This window comes from Meleagris gallopavo, chromosome 6, assembly GCF_000146605.3.
Source record: "Meleagris gallopavo isolate NT-WF06-2002-E0010 breed Aviagen turkey brand Nicholas breeding stock chromosome 6, Turkey_5.1, whole genome shotgun sequence".
NCBI classification, from domain to species: domain Eukaryota; kingdom Metazoa; phylum Chordata; class Aves; order Galliformes; family Phasianidae; genus Meleagris; species Meleagris gallopavo.
Genome location: NC_015016.2, coordinates 3,575,459 through 3,588,372, shown reverse-complemented (window position 1 = coordinate 3,588,372; position 12,914 = coordinate 3,575,459). Strand labels below are relative to the sequence as shown.

Genomic DNA, 12,914 nt, shown 5'->3' with positions numbered 1-12,914 from the left:
CCGCGCAGCCTCACCCCGCCGCCCCAGGGCCGCTGCGGGGATGCCCCGGAGGGGGCCGGGGCCGCCGTTGCAGCCGCTGCTCCCGGAGCCATGGAGGAGGAGGGCAAGAAAGGCAAAAAGGTGAGAGCGGGGCTGGGGGTGCGGCCTGCACAGGCGGCTGGGCCGCTCCTTTGAGCCTTTCGTGTTGTCGTTGTGAGGTGGAAGCGCTGCTCCACCTTATCGATTTACGTCTGTGTTTCTTTCCCTGCTGCCCAGAGCCGTTTTATGGTGTTATTTACGTAGGGGAAACAAAGCCTGAGCCTCTGTGTGAAGAATGAATCTTTCCTGCGGTTCTGGTGACATAAGTGTGGGGGAATGCACTATTTTTGGTGCTGTCTCAGTTGGGGACGCTGCAGTAAGTGGGGCCTCGGGAGGTGGCAGCAGAGCTTCCAGATGGAGGCTGTGGGATGCTGTAGGAGTTGGGGCCTGTCATGGTTTTCCCTTTAATTACACAGAGTGCTTAATATGGGGTTAAATCAGAAGGGTTCTGTTCAGTGCTCTGTGCAGGGAAGGAAACGTGGCTCCTGGTCCTCCCTGGAGGGCTTTGTAAAGGCTGTGCTGCCTATGAGCTGTGTGCAGTGTGATGGGATCAGTGGTGTGGGTGGTACTCAGTACTCTATGTTTCCTTGCTCAGAAATCCCTTTCTGCTCTAAGAACTTTCACTCTCAAGGGTGCAAATGATTGCAGAGCAACTTCAGCTGTAATGTAGGAACAAGCTGTAAGGATGGTGCTTGGCTGGAATATCTTGTGAGGAGATCCCTTCTGAAGTAGCTCTCATCTCCACTGCCTGCCAGGCTTCTGTTATTTTGCAAAAAACAAATCAGCTTTAAATTCTACAGTGCAAAACTGTGTTCTCTGAGCATGTGTGTCTGCTACTGTGAGTGGGGGGAGAGCTCTGCTGTACTGTCTGCTGTCATCTGGAGCTGGGGAGAGCTGAAGGAGGAATTACAGTGTAGGTATAACCTGAGCAAAGGGGAGGACAGCTTCTGGGAAGACAGAGTTCTTGGATCTGGTGGGAGGGAGCTCTTCCTATCTGCCTCACTACAGGGAGTGAGGAGGCAGCTGGCTCCTGTGGAGAAGTGACTTCTCCAGGGCCAGCAGAGCAGACTGCTCCCATTGGGTCTGGAGATCTTTACAGGTGGAAGTCGTAGAACTGTAAGGGTTGGAAGGGAGCTTTGGAATCCATCCAGTTCAAATCCTGCAGTCTTTTCAACCTCATGCTATACAAAGCGTTTGAGTAGAATTTGCTGTGGTTTGGTTTGTGCCCCACTGAGAAGGGGCTGGATTCTTCTCTGTCACCACTGGTGTACAGGCTGGTATAATCCCATTGAGCCTTCTCTTCTTGTGGCTGACCTTCTTCCCTTCTCCCAGTCTCCCCTCTTGTGCCAGCTGCCCCACTCTCTTTGTCACTTCCACAACCCAGTCCCTGTCCCAGCACATCCCATCCTCACACCGGTGACACCAAACTGGATGTGGTGCTGGCATCACAGTGCCATCAGTGATCCTAATGCTCAAGGAGTGTGCTGAGACACTGTGAAAGCAGCTCAGTGCCAAAGCATGTCTCTGGTTAACAGATGTGTGCAGAGGTCTGGCACGTTGCAGATTTGGTCCCCAGATTCAAGCATCTGTGGCTTCATTTCAGTGCTGTGGAACTTCTGAAGTCAGGGCATGGCTGCAGTCTTCTCAGCACTGATTTTCCATCTCTATGAAGTTAAATGACCCTCAAGCATATCCCTGCAGCTTTTTTGAGCTTGAATTGCTGTCGAAGATAGCTAATTTGGGTGTGTGCATTCACTGTGCCTTTGTGGTTCCCAGCATTGGGAGCTTTAGGGAAAGCTCTTCCTTATGTTTTACATACAACATGGATCTTCCCAGGATGCAGGTGGCTGGCCCTCAGCCAGTGACCTTCTGGGTTGAAGCACAGCAACTGAGTTTCTTTAGCCCTATTAATAAGTAGAATTAGGACAGTTTTGGTCAGGATTAGGAAGAAAATCCCACTCTGGGGAGGAGCAGGCTTACGCAGATGAGGTCTTGGCTGAAATTGGAACTCTATAAATCTTACAAATACCCGTGTATCAGATGTTAGTGTAATATTTCTGACTTCACTGGCTCCAGTAAACCTCAGGTCTTTGGTATCTACTTGCTTCCCCTGTTTCTGAGATGAGTTGATCTGCACAGGGCTGCTTTGTCAGTTGCCAGATCTGCTTGTAGAGCTGATCCATGGAGCTAAATTCTTTGTGCCTTTCAATGCTGGTTTGTATTCAGGATGTTGGCAATTCCTTCTCATGCAGATCATTGGAAAATGTCTGCCAAAAGTAAGGGGGCTGGTTCTTGTTAACATTGGATGCTGCAGTATGAGCTCCCTGCCCTAATATAAAAAATACAAAGGGACTGGGATGGAGGCTCCATCTCTTCAGAGTTTCTGGTACAAGACAGGGTTCTGCTGGGTAAGGAGCTACAGGATGGTTGCTTGCTGTCTTGAGCATGCAGTGTTTGTGCTGGAAGCACTGCTTTCAGAAGGCAGCATTCCTGTCTGGGAATCTGTGGCTGTGGGGTGGCTGTTCCATGACTTCACTGTGAGATTATGCAGGCCACTTCAGTGATACTAGATCATTATTTTTTTTTTTAGCTCCATTTGGATATTTTCACACTAATGGAAGCACACAACTACTTGGGCTCTGTGTGGTTTTGAGCATGGAGGGCTTACCCTGGGTGTGCATTTCCAGCTGCAGCAAACCATATGGAGAGCATTCCTGCAGGCTAGCTCTGTCACCAATTACTCTTTTTCCTGTTCCAAGACCACTGCAGCTGCCACCATCTGATCCCCAGCTCTTCCAAGGGCATTGTGCAGTTTGCTGGATGGGCTGGGATGCTTTGTGAGAGCTCAGGCTTCAGCTGCTTAATGTGTCTCCTCCTTGGGTGCTTTGTGTCTCACGGCTGTGCTGTGGATCACTGCAGCATGCAGGAGGTTGCACTGAGGGTGTGAGTAGTATGTACCTTCTTTCTCATCTCTGCACATGCACAATCTAGGAAATATTGAATAACTATGGAGGACAAGCTGCTCTGTTCCTGGTGTGTCCCTTTTAGAGGTGCTTGATGCCCTACTTGTGAGGGTCATGCCTGGTCCCATGGCAGGCTTAAAGCATGTGCTCTGTCTTCTCACCTTTTCTTGCTGACAGTTAAATCTTGTAGGTGAGAACAACCAAAGGAGCCTGGTGTGGCTCTTTGGGAGCTGCTTGTCTTCACTGCTGTCCTGCTAAACTTATCTGTGGCTGCAAACATTGGTGCTGCCTACGTCAGCTGAAGCTTGGGAAAACCCCAAGTGCAAATCAGCATTTCCTTAATCTTGCTCAGAATCTCTGCCTTCATTCAGAAGCTCAATGGTGAGTAAATCTGTTCTTGGCTGCTTTTGATCTCAGCCTGTTTGCTAGAATGGAATGGGAGCCTCTTTTTGTGGAAGACAATCAGGATCTTTGATAAAACAAGGAGCAGAGGCTGAGAGAAGGTGGGGGTGTCTTGGCTTGAGGCTTGGAGTGGGGAAATGTGGGGTGAAAGCAGGGATAAGTAGCTAGAGAGAGTGGAAAGCTGAGGAATGGTAGGGTGTGAGAGTGGGGCTGGTTTGCTGTGTGCAGCAGGTGGCCTTCCAGCACTGCTCAGGTACCTCACATGCAATGCAGATCCCTGAAATAGGGCTGCCAGAATCTCAAGATCCACAGCTTGTCTAAACCAAAGGATTTTTGGTGCTCCTCCAGCCCCAGCTGCTTACTTGGCTGCAGGGAGAGTATTGGTCTGAGCTAGGCCCCTGTGGTAGCCCTTGCCCTCAGCATCTTCCCAGTAACGCCATCCCCAAAAGATGGCATCAGGGTGGTGATACCAAGAAACCTGGTGTCTTCCTGGATGGAAATAAGCAGGAGGAAGCACTCAGTGTTCACGTGTGCTGCTTCTGCCCTACTCCAGCACTGCTGCAGGCAGAGCTGCCTTGTCCTTGTCCTCATTTCTACCAGTATATGTGGTGTGCTTAGTAAATGCTGCCTCATCTGTGTCCTTCTTCCAGAGGATAAGGGCAGAACAGGCCTGTGCGTGGCCTCCTGGGTTCTGTACCAGCACAGAGATGGACTTTCAGATTCTGGCCAGCTCTGGCTCTGCAGGAGCTCTCTCCCATTCCTCTGGTGCTGGTTGGGTATGAAGAGCAGCTGTGGCTGAGGGCAGGCACAACAACTTGGATGTTGATGATGGGGCAGACCAGCTTAGCCAGGACAGGTGACAGCCTTGGGGTGTCACGTACAGATAGTGGGGATGAGGTGATCTGTGGAAATAGGAGCAAGACATCACATCCCAGCTCTGGCAGGGTGCATCCTGCTGTTGTGAGTGTGAGCAGCAGGATGGTGAATGGTTGGGAAGCAGACCCTGCCTCAAGGAGGGTGTCACTGGGCACCAGTGCTGCTTTGCTGTGAGATGTGGGGAAGGGCACACCCTGCAGCAGTGCTTCATGCAATGCACATTTTCTCTGGGCTTGCACTGCCTTCTTTGGAGTAGTTTTCACTGTTGTGGCTTTTGCTCTGTGCAAAATAAGCACCGTGTAATTTGGTAAATTCTTGCTTTGTTGTTTGGTGAAGGCTGGCAGACAAAGTCAGAGCATACAGAGCTCACAAATAGTTGGGGCAATTATACCGACTTCTGAAAATGCAACTTGCACTCAGCTAAACTTTCCATTATGCAAGCACTGTATTCTGGTTTCCAGTCCCAGGAAAAAAGCATGAGGCATCCCTCACCTCATTCCTCTTTCCATTATAGAGCAATATGGAACACTCTGGTTCTCATCCTGTCTCCTGTGTGTTTGTGTAATATTCATAAAGCGGGTCACTGTTTTGTCCCTCTGAAACATCTGGCTCTGTGCTGGTGAAGCCACATGAAGTGCTGTGGTACAAGATGGTTCCTGATGAGACTGGAGGACTCCATGGACTTCAACAGCTGTTGCATCTGCAGGGATATGATGAGGAAGCCCCCAGGTTTGCTTGGGACCCCTGGAATCACAACTACAACATGCAGTGCAAAACCCTGGAGTTGAGCACTGGCTCCAGAGCTGTGCTTTGGGGTGTGGAGATGTATCTCTTTGCAGATGCTTAACAGGTATTGCTGTAGTGTGCAGCAATTGCTGTCTGTACCAGTGTATGTATTCCCTACCCACTGCCACAAAGGAACCTGCAGCTCAGCCCACACAACACGATAAAAATACAGCAGGAAATACTTGGTCCTTGGAAGGCAGACTGCCTGGAGAGCTGCCACAGTGGCAAGCCCTCCAGAATCAGGTTTCAGCAGGTCTTTGCTAGAAGCAAAAATCTGCTTGTTGCTTTCATGCACAGCTGAGAACTGTTCTGGTGCTGCCAGTTGCTCTTGCTGGGTGGGTTATCCTGGTCTCTGGTGAACAGGTAGCTGTGGTGGTTGTATGATGCATGAAGTTGCACTGTAACTGAAGTTATGGTTGGAGTGAGATGCTCTTCTGAAGAAGTGTCTCAAGAGCTTACTGTGACCAAGGTGCTGCTGAGATCTGTGGGTGTAAATCAGAATGGGAGCCATCTTCTGTATGCCTCGCAAAGGTGAGCAGGATAAAGCACTTGGAAATGATCTACACATCCACATCAGGTTGTAAACCTCCTTTTAGGTTTTAAATGACTTTGTTCCACTTCCATTCTTACGACAAAGCCTCATAACACAGATCCTGGTCTCCCGTGTCCCAGGACTTTCATTATGTGATTATTGGATGTATATTCCTCATGCTCAGAGTTGGCTGGGACCACCAGTGGGAAGCCCCAGGATGCAGATGTCTGTGAGCAGCCTGGCACTGACAGAGAGGTGATGACAGCCTGAGAGCATCTTGGGCACAGAACAGGAAAAGTCTGGGTCTGGCGAAGCTTTGGAGCTGCTAAATGGTGTCTGCCAGTAATAGGATCAAGACCAGAAGTCTCAGGTGAGGGAGAGGAGTTCTTGAGATGAACTCATGGCACAGAAACCTTGTAGCTGCCCTACTGAGAAAAGGAAGGAGAACTGGATGCTGCGCTTTGCTCGATAAGCAGCTCACTTCTGCAAGGTGCTCACTGAGGGAGGACAGTGTTGAGTTGCTCTCCTTCTTAGAATCAGAGAATCAGCAAGGCTGGAAAAGACCTCCAAGATCATCCAGTCCAACAATCTGCCTATCACCAATAGTTCCCACTCAGTACCACATCTAAGTGTTTCCAGAGTTGGTGATTCCACCACCTCCTTAGGCAGCCCATTGCAGTGCTTCTCCACTCTTCTGGAGAAAAGGAGTATTTCCTAATGTCCAACCTGAACCTCCCCTTGTGCAACTTGGGGCCATTCCCTCTTGTCCTGTTGCTAGTTATATGGGAGAAAGGGCCAACACCCACCTCACTACAGTCTTTCTTTAGGTAGTTGTAGAGAGCACTGAGGTCTCCCTTGAGTCTCCTCCAGACTGAACCCCAGCTCCTTCAGCCACTCCTCATCACACTTGTGCTCCAGACCTCTCAGCAGCTCTGTCACCAGTTTCTGAACACACTCCAGGGCCTCAATGCCTTTCTTGTAGCAAGGGGCCCAAAACTGAACAGGATAGGAGAACAAATTCAGCATGTCAGCACTAACCCTGTGTTCAAGGTTAGGGCAGGTAATGCAGAATGTGGGGATGAAATGTAGGTTGAATTACGTTGCAACCTTACTGTGAGTGGATGGAAGAGAATTTGTGTGGTTTCTTTGATGTAACCCTTATTTCTGGTGGCTGAGCTGAACAAAACAGGAGGACTATGGATCTGACCCATAGCAGTGCACTGAACTCCAGGCCTTGGCAGGTGGGTCAGACTGCATTCAGTGCAGAGAGCTTGTGGAAATAGCCTGAAATAAGTGAGCTTTGGCAGCAAGCACAGGGAAGCAAATGGATTTATGGAAACCAATGGAACTGCCAAGATAATGGCAGTAACCAGAGTACACAGAGCACAAAGGTCAGAGCCCAGCTGACCCATTTGCAAACTATATGTAATGAGAGATCCTATTTTCCCTCTGCAATTGAATTCCTCTGGGCAGAAATATCTGTGGTAAAAGGGTTCTTAAATTGCTGCTTTATCCACCCCTTGGCAGAACTTGGAGTAAATAAATATTCCTGGTTGGCTTGTAGCGATGTCAGAAATCAGGCTGAGCTGTGGCTAAAGCAGCCTTTAGGCCTTGGCCAGCTCAGACACGTGCTTCATTTTGCCTGGGGTTGCAAAGCCTGCCTCCAAACAGTTATAATTTCAGTATTGCTTTCAGTGCCTTCTAGAGAGGGCTGAGCAATCCTGGGTCCATCCTGAGGCTCCTGGTGTGCTCGCTCTGCTTCCTAACCTGGGTCAGTGTGGAGTCATGCTGAAAGCAAGAAGCTCCAGGTACTTGTGCCAGCTGCATTTCTCTGTGCTTATTGAGTGGCTGAGGCTAGGTGAGAATACAGGTAAGAGCTAGGAAGCCTGGACCTTCAGAAGAGCTCTGTGCATGTGTAAGTTGACTTGATAAAACTGTGTTGTATTTACCTACCAGAAGCACACACACAAAGTTCATTTCGTGCTACAAAGGGCAAGCAGGAGGCAAAGTGAACTTCAGGGTTTCCCTGCCTTTGTTTTGTCATTTCTTACTGGGTCAGTGAAATACTTCTGTAATGAGAAGAGGAAATAGCCACCTTTCCTGTTCTAATTTCTCCTGAGTGTCATACACTGTAAACCCTCTTAGAAGAGCAGCTTGAATGAGAGACAGGGAATGTGGAAAACATCTGCAGCATGGCTGAGCTCACGTGAGGAGCTGCAGCAATGGGATGCAGCCATCATGCCCACCAACCAACAAGCTGGAGAGCTGTGTTTCTGTGGAGCTGCTGTCCCCCCACCTTCCTCAGGGAGCAGAGGAGCAACAGCTCTGGGTGGCAAGAGGTAGGTGATTAAATCCATCCCTGTTCACACCCACACATGGCACTGAGCCCTTTCTCCCAGGTGCTGCTTTCAGGGATGCAGGGGCCCTGCTGTTAGGGCAGATGTTGGGCTTTGTTTTTTAAAGCACGCTTCCTGCGACCTCTCCTTGGGAGTGTTTTCCAGCTCTGATTACTCATGTTGCTCTTGGGTGGGAACGCTCAGGACTCCACATCCTTTTCTTGCAGGAATCAACAGCTGAGGCCTCACTGGCTCTGCAGCAGCATTATTAACATCAACAGAATACATGTGTAGGGCACAGATCACTTTGTGCAGAAAAAAGTCTTTATTACCCCTGCTTCTTAGTGTACAGGTAGCCAGCATGAAGATACTGGGTGATCTGGGTGGTGCCCATGATATCAGGGCAGCATGGTGGCTCATCTCATATCACCTAAAAATTGACAGTGTGCAAAAAGTGGTTAATCTCATAAGGCAGCAGCTTGAAGTGTTGGTGGGCTCTGCCTCCCTGAGTATTCAGCACAGCAGAAGGATCTGCTATGTATTAGCTGGAGGAGGAAGAACTTGAACCATGAGACGTGGATTTGCCAAGCCCTCTTGCAAGATGTTGGAGCCCCAGAATGTCACGACATGACTGTGGAGTGGCTGTGGTGCCTGCCTGCAGCTGAGGGCTTCTTGATGCTTACTGCTGAGAGGGATGCAGCCTGTCTGAATGGTCTAACACAGACAAGCCTGGCTGTGTGGGTTTGAATGTCCTGCAAGCAGCTTCTGGGAGGCTTTAAATAAAGCTAGAGCTGCACTTGAAGCTGGAGCAGGTCTGCCCTCTGCTCCCAGGATGTCACTGTGGGAGATGTTCCTTGCAGGAACTGCATAGAACCAGTGTTCAGTGACAGTAGTGGCAGTGGCTCAGCTTATGAAGAACAGCTGGCTAAGGTCTGTGTGCTCAGGGGGAGATGGCTTTTGGGAGAAGGTGGTTTTTGGGTGTCCTAAATAACTCAGTGATGACTTCCTAAGTAGTCATGCAAAATCAAATTGTAGAACACATTCCCCCAAGTCTTTTGGTGGGGCTGAAGGGACAGCTATCTGACTAGTGATCTGGAGAGCTTTTTCTCAAATGAGCTGGCCAAAATAATGACCCTTGGGTGGCTGCTGGAAGAATGCAGGCATTAATTCCTGGCCTTTTATTGTGCTGTTCATCAGGAGCATCAGGCTTCCCATGAGAAGCTCAGGAGTTGCCACACATCCAGCTGCAGATCTGGCATTGCTCCATGCATGTGTGGACAGCCAGGTAATGGATGTCCCAATGCAGAGGCTGTCAGAGGGCTCCTCTTTTAGGACTCCTGGAGGAGCTGGCATCACTGCTGTGTGCTTTAAGGGAAAGGAGAAGGTGATCCTTAGTGCCCCCAGCACTGCAGTCTGAGCACGTAGAGGAAAAGAAATGCTCAGAGCTGCAAACATGTTTTAATGCGTGGGGTTTGGTGACTATCCCAAAATACTGGAGCCCCAGAGAATGTGCTAAAACAAGCCAGAGCTTATTTCTTGCTGCCAGAAGGTTCCTCAGACCTTCACCTGTTAGCCCACATAAAAACCTGTCAGCCAGCACACATCTGCATTGGTTCATACAACCATTACATTTGAAGGGACTTTGAAAGGCCATCTAGTCCAACCCCCCCTGCGGTGAACAGGGACACCTACAACTAGCTCAAGGTGCTCAGAGCAACCTGAGGTTCAGAGGTTCCCTTTAAGACCTGCACTGTTGCAGGTCTGGGTGTTTCACCTTTCCTTGCTTTGCATGCAGTGGACAGAGCAATTTTCTGCAAGGTATCATCAAGGATGTTCTTGTGGCTGCAGCCTTTCCTTCCCAACTCCTGTATCTCTGGACTTGGGGTGTTTGGTGTTCCCAAATGCTTTCTGCTCTGTGTTCAGGCTGAGCAATCCTCTGGTTGCCCTGAGGAAGAGCTGTGTGTTCCTGGTATTGCATGCAGCCATGCAGTTTGTGACTCTTTCTTCCATGGTGGCTCTGCTGTCAGATGAGATTCATTGGAAGAGAGACATGTTTATGCCCACCTGTGTCTAGCCATGGTTGGATTTGATGACTTTTGAAATCCTTTTTCAACCTAAACAGCTGCATGGTTCCTGAGGAGGGCATGCAGGAACTGAGGTTACCTACTGCTAAAACAAAGTCCTGTGTTAATGTCCAGCTCAAACCTGGGGAGGTGGAAGGAGACTGGGAGAGGTGAACCCTCCTCCTCCTTTTGCTTCTCACTTGTGTGTTACTCTTCCTTGGGAGATGGGACAAAGATACAACATCATCAGGATCTGCCCTGGAGCCAGCCAAGCTGCTGAAATAGAAAGCACAGTAATAGAAAATACAGTTCTATGAGGAAATTAGTGGGCTTGCTTGTGGCCAGGCAGCTTCAGCACTTCCTAGTTCTTAGAAGTCTGCTTTTCCTGGTCTCAAGCACTCCAGCGGTTTCTCAGGAACCCTTTTGATCTCTGAGTATTAGCAGAACCCCATGGAATCTGTGGAACTATAATATAGTAGCTCTAAGAGCATGCTCCAAGCACATATTCCTGAATGGCTGCATACAAACCAGTCTCACTGCATTTTTTTCCCCCCCCCTCACGATTGTTGCTGAAGGATATAGATGAAAGGTTCACAACTCATGGAGACCCAGCAGGCCATGTGCTGGAGGTGCTAGTGATGGGGAAGGCTGTTTCCCCACCCTGATCCCTCCAGCATCAATGCGTTCCAGATTCACTGCATGCAAAGGTAAGCTGTGTGGACAAGGGATGAAGAGCCCGTACCTCTGCCCAGTCCCATCTCAACTTGGGAAGTGGGCAAGGAGGCAGCTACAGATAAACCCAAGTCCAGGAGCTGATATTTCACAAGATCAGAGCTATGAGCTGCTCTTGCTGCACTGTGGGACAGCAGGAGCTGAAAGCTGGCTTAGGAAGCACTGCTGCTTTTCAGAGAAGCAAATTCACTCAGAGGCTGTAGTGATGCCTTTGGAATGTTGGGCACAACATTCTTGCTTGCTTGGAGGGTCAGAGCTGCACTGAGGGAAGCCTGTGTGTTCCTGCAGTGACCCAACAGCATGGATGAGCCTCGCTCATGGATGCACTCTGGGAGGTGAAAGCAGTGGGAGGAGGAGGCCTGGAGGAATCTTTGGGAGGAGGAACAAGGCTCTGCTAAAAATAGCCAGGGAAAATTCCTTTCCTCCTGCCTTAAAGGAAAGCCCTGTCTATGAGGCTGGAGGCCTGGCTGGCAAGGCAGTCCCAAACATGAAAACACAGCGCTGTGCCTTGTTCTGTGAGTGGTTTTTGTATGACTGATGTCTTAGGCTCAAGCTTTTTCACTGTTTATTTTTTCTTTAGGCTGACTTGGGCACTAGCTCTCTGTTTTCAAGGGAACCGTGTTTCTGCATTACTTAAATTTAATCATGCTGTTGTTTGAAGGAGCACCTTTGAAACTGAATACAGTGTTTCTGGCTGAGCTAGGAATCTTAATTTTTTTTTTCCCCTAACTTGCTGTGCTGGTGATGCTGCAGCTGGTCCAGTCTCTATCACAGGCCTCCCAGCCCCAAGGAAATGACAGCAGATTCCCTGGAGCCCAGCAGAAATGACTGAACAGGGCAATGAGATCCCCTCCAGAGGCTTTAGGTGGGATTTATGGCGACCAGGAGGGGCTGGGTGACTAATGGAACTGGGAAGCAGCCTCATCAGCCTACAGTGAGTTCTATTCCTTATGCTGGAGAAGCTGCTTGAAACAGAGATGCAGGATTTTATTGTGCCAAGCTGGGTATTGATCTTGCTGCTGCACTGTTTCAAGCCAGGTACATAAGAAGCACAGAGAGAAAGGCACTTACACCAGGTGCATTTAATGGGTGGTTTTTGCTCTCAGTCCCGCACAGCTTTGAGTGACTTCTTGTCACTCCATCCATACTGCTGTAGTTCTTCCCAACCACAGAGTGCCCAAGAGCCCTTTTGGGCTTGGTTTGGTTTCCATGCTCTGCTGTTGCCTTATCACATTTTCGGCCTGACCAAAGTGATCCCTGACACCGTTGCTGGGTCTGGGACTCGTTTCTGACCTGCTCAGATCTGCTGCCCAGCCTGGTGTGCTGTCAGATCCCCTAATCCCCATGCAGATGTGCTGTGGGAGAATTAGCTGTACCGGTCTGCATTGGAGATAATCCACTCAAGTGGATTAAGAAGCTGTTTCTGCTGCTAATAGGAGGGATGCTTTTTCTCCTTTGTGTTCAGCTCAAAAAGCTGAACGTACTTAAAGGGGCTGTTCAGAGCATCAGTGAGGTTTTGGATGGAAACAAAGAGCCAGGCTGGGGCCTGGGTGAAAGCAGCCTCCATCTCTGTACTGGTGACCAGCAAGCCCTCTGCTACAACCACCTTCATCCCCAGTGCCCTGACCCTGGGCACAACTGAGCAGAGTCTGGCTCTGTCCACCTCAGTCCCTGCAGGGGTTTATGGCCATGGTTGGGATCCCCCTGAATCTCCATTTCTTCAGGCACTGGGCAGGAACTGGAGCTCACCCTGCCCAGCAGAAAGCGTCCCTGTGCTGTGCCAGTGCCCTGCACAAGGATCCAGAGGCTGTGGAGTCTCCCTGTTGGAGATCTTCAGTCCCAGCTGGATGCGAGGCTGGGCACCCTGTTCTGCATGGCCCTGCTGAAGCAGAGGGGGATCAGAGTGACCTCCAGCTCCAGCCACGCCACACTTCAGCACTGTGCAGCATCAGGTATCATAACTTCAAGGGGATGCAGCTGTGCTTATCAAGAAGCTCTGAGTTGTTCAGTGCCCACCAGTGAGCTCTTCCTGATTCTATCTCCTTAATTTACCTCTTGAGTCCCACCACCATAAACATGCCTATGGGACGCCAAATAAAGTATAGGAACCTGAGGAGGAGGTCTGGGAGCATCCCTGGACCCCCCT

The 12,914-nt window shown here is 49.8% G+C and overlaps 1 protein-coding gene across 1 annotated transcript in view; it reads left to right on the top strand.

Moving 5' to 3' along the window:
* The first annotated feature begins 6 nt into the window (after positions 1 to 6).
* The window catches only part of CCM2 (CCM2 scaffold protein), a 25,526-nt gene continuing 12,618 nt past the window's right edge, over positions 7 to 12,914 (top strand). The window contains exon 1 of the mRNA XM_010712314.2: positions 7 to 120. Coding sequence (XP_010710616.1) covers positions 91 to 120 — 30 coding nt within the window. The 5' untranslated portion in view covers positions 7 to 90. The remainder of the gene's footprint in view (positions 121 to 12,914) is intronic.